Source organism: Mastomys coucha, chromosome X, assembly GCF_008632895.1.
Source record: "Mastomys coucha isolate ucsf_1 chromosome X, UCSF_Mcou_1, whole genome shotgun sequence".
In the NCBI taxonomy this organism is placed as follows: domain Eukaryota; kingdom Metazoa; phylum Chordata; class Mammalia; order Rodentia; family Muridae; genus Mastomys; species Mastomys coucha.
Window position 1 is genome coordinate 156,224,765 of NC_045030.1, and position 3,342 is coordinate 156,228,106.

Genomic DNA, 3,342 nt, shown 5'->3' on the forward strand with positions numbered 1-3,342 from the left:
TTCTCTGTGTAGCCCTGGCTGTCTCTGAACTCATTCTGTAGACCAGGCTGGCTGCAAACTCAGAAATCCACCTGCCTCTAATAGCCTTGGCTGTCCTAGAACTCACTTTGTAGACTAGGTAGTCCTTGAACTCACAGAGATCTGCCTGCCTTCTTGAAGTTAGGCTAGCTAGTATAATTGAAATAGAAAGTTTAAAACTTTATTTAACTTTAACAGATTGAAGCTGGGCCCAATGGTACAAACCTTTTATTCCCATCACCCAACCCCTACTACGGAAAAAAATAAGCAAATTAAATCACTACATGTGGTTAGTGCCTATAATACCAGAAGTTTTAAGGCAATTTCTCAAATGACACCTAAAAATATACTGCACTATTACCTTTAGAAGAGAAAAGTCACCTCAAGAGCCTGTTCAAGTGAATATAGTTATGAAACCATGCTATAATTAACTGAGCAGGTCAAGAGTGACTAGGCACTTACGCCCAGGAGTTCAAGGCCAGCCAGATGAACAAAGCAAAATTCTCTCTCTTTTTAAAAAGTGGGTGTAGTAATTTCACTTGCACAGCACTTGGGAGGCCAGACCAGATACTGCCTCAGAAAAATAAAAATGACCAGGCAGATGATTTGAACCAGGGACCAACAGAGCCCATCTCCATGTTTCTTCACTTGAAGTCCTATGATATAAATAATAATAAGAAATCACGTTTCTCAATTCCTCCAATACTTTAAAAACAACTGAAATTGTTTAACATCATTTCTGCTTCCTGAAAAACAAAAATATAGAGGTTAAGTTAGAAAAAGGAATATTTTCTTAGGTTCCTCACCTAGAATCAATAAACTGAAGATCATGAATGAGCAACTAAAAATTAATGTTTACAGACACAAGATGTTCACTCAATTTCGAACTGATGATTCAAAAAATAATGTTAATTTCTATTCCATTTTATAGTCAGATAGAAACCAAAAGAGTCCTAAAAGAGCATGAGCAAAGAAATAACGAAGGTAGTAAAAATAAAACAGACATACAAGACTATTCATATCCAGCCATTAACCAAAGCTCATTACCTCTTACCCTTGTAATTTAAAATACTAGTTGATTAAACCTTACTTCCTACTTCAATGACTTTTTGTCCTTATTCCAGCGGCATAAAAGGGAACTTATGTCCTCAATTGCAGTGGCTTTTTATCAGAGTTCTCCCCTGAGGAACCTATGAAATCAAATACTGAGTTTGTCTCCCCACCCTCAAGGAATAAGTGTCCAAAGTGACAGTGTTGAATCCCTAAAGAACTGTTGGACCACAACTTCTTTTTCAGTCTTCCAAGCAGAAGGTCCTTCTTTTATGAGACAGAATATAACATGAAAATACCTGACCTTAGAAAAAAAGCACCAGAGGCCATGGCCATAGTGGTGCCTCACTGCTGTAATCTCAGCTCTGGGGGTGGGGGGTGCAAGAGGAAAATGGTAAGTTCAAGACAATCCTGGGGTCCATAGTCAAATGAGGCCAGCCTGCTACAGGGTAACCCATTTCAAAAAAAAAAAAGTGAGGGAAAAAAGGAACAGGCCCCAAAAAGCCAATTCTTGACACTGCTCAAATGTAAACCAGACCTTTGTTCTCCCTTTTGAAGTTCATGAATCGCATTAGAAAAATATTATTTCGTAACTTCATACAGGAGTGGCTTTTAAGATTAGTCAAATACATAATTAAGTAATATTAAATAGCTCTCAGTGGTCAAGCAGGGTGTCCAACAAGTCAAGCGGTTTCAGTATGTTCTCCTGCAAGGCAAAGGGACGGAATTTACACCTTTTCAATACCATACACCCCAGTTCTTGGTTCCTGGGCCTGAAAGCCCTGTACCCTACTCGTTGTGCAATCACTGTCAAAACTCCACCCACTGAGCTTCAGAACAAGTGGATTTCTCTCATTCTGAAAGGGATCTTGATTTTCTTGTATCCAGGGAGACACCAAAAACTCCTTGACATGAGTCAAGTAAGGCAAGGGGGAACAAACGGTCCAGCTCCTCTCCTAGATTAAGAAAGACCAAACCAAAGCCCAGGAGGCACTCAAGTTTCCACTTACCAAATTAAAAAGAAAGAAAAGAAAGAGAGGGTAGTTGCAGGAATGGGGAGACGGTTATCAGAAGATGATGCTGGTTTTCCAGCATCACCACTTCATCCCCAGCCTCACACTCAAGGAAGGTCGGTGATGCCCAGAGACCAAGCTCCGGTGTAGGTCCCGGGAGCCCCGCAGCGTCCCCCGCGTAGCCACCGGCGCAGTGTCGCGGGGGGGGGGGCGCGGGGGGAAAAGGGGAAGGGGGGAAGGGGCGAAAGGCAGCCCCGGCTTCTGCGCCGTTATCTTACTGCGCAACAGCCTCAGCTCCGAGGCTGGGGAGCACCCCGCAGCGCGCGCCCTACGCACCTGTCCAAAGCTGAGAGAGCTATCCTGTACCCCCGTAAGTCCCCACCCCCACCCCACCACCTCCTTGGACAGCGGAGTCCCAGTGCACAGTGACCACACAGGCTGAGAAACAACACCTGAGGACCTGGGGCAGCGCCTGCCGCACGTGGCTGTCACACCTGGAGCTCCCCTGCCTAGCACCCCTTCACCCTCTCAGCCCGGAGTCCACCCTGTCCTTCCTCAGCCCCCTACCGCCTAGTGTCCCCAAGTCCCAACCATCGTCCCTTCTCACCCGATCCATTTCAGTCTCAACCCCCCCGCACCTGCTCCCAACTATCGTCACTCTTCTGAAGGAAAAGGGGGAAAGGGCCGGATGTTCGTCCCGTAGCTTAAGGTAAAGGGGGTAAGTGAAGAGGTGAACCCCAAAAAGGGTAACCCAATCATTCCCGCGATTCAACCACAACGAAGGCGTCCCCTCCACTGACCTTCTGCGGGGGACTACGTCGCGGTTCGCCCTGTCCGCTCTCAATAGCCTCCTCAGTACCGCCGCCTCTTCCTCGCGTTGCCTCCTCAAGCCGAGTCGCCATGAGGTGACGGCAGCAGCCAAACAAGCGGCTGGACCAGGGGCACGGAACCTCTCAAGGGCTTCGGCCCCGCCCCCTTTACACCCCAACCAATCGTAGCGTGAGAGCCTTCCACGTGACCGGAGGAGGTTGGATCCAGAGGTAAGGCAGTTTGTTGGGGGTGGGGAGCGTAGAATTTTGGGCTGGGCTTCTGTTAGGGCCGAAGGGCAGACAGAGGCCGCTGGAGTCTGCGCGGACAGGGAAAGGGAGTAGACTACAAGTCCCAGAAGAATGTGCGGCCAAGGCGTCCAGCCATGGATCCGGATAGGAGCGTCCTGGGGGGCGGGAAGAGTACCCGCTGTGCTGAGTGTGCAGCCTTCTGG

The 3,342-nt window shown here is 47.8% G+C and overlaps 1 protein-coding gene across 3 annotated transcripts in view; it reads right to left on the reverse strand.

Moving 5' to 3' along the window:
* Nucleotides 1-3,127, reverse strand: part of Txlng (taxilin gamma) — a 55,787-nt gene extending 52,660 nt beyond the window's left edge. The window contains exon 1 of one of the 3 annotated variants that reach the window (XM_031370727.1): nt 2,882-3,117. In XM_031370727.1, the coding sequence (XP_031226587.1) occupies nt 2,882-2,983 (102 nt within the window). In that variant the 5' untranslated portion in view covers nt 2,984-3,117. Of the gene's footprint in view, nt 1-2,881 lie in introns of all 3 variants that reach the window. The other 2 variants (XM_031370718.1, XM_031370707.1) reach the window with 2 other exon arrangements.
* Nucleotides 3,128-3,342: the final 215 nt, after the last annotated feature.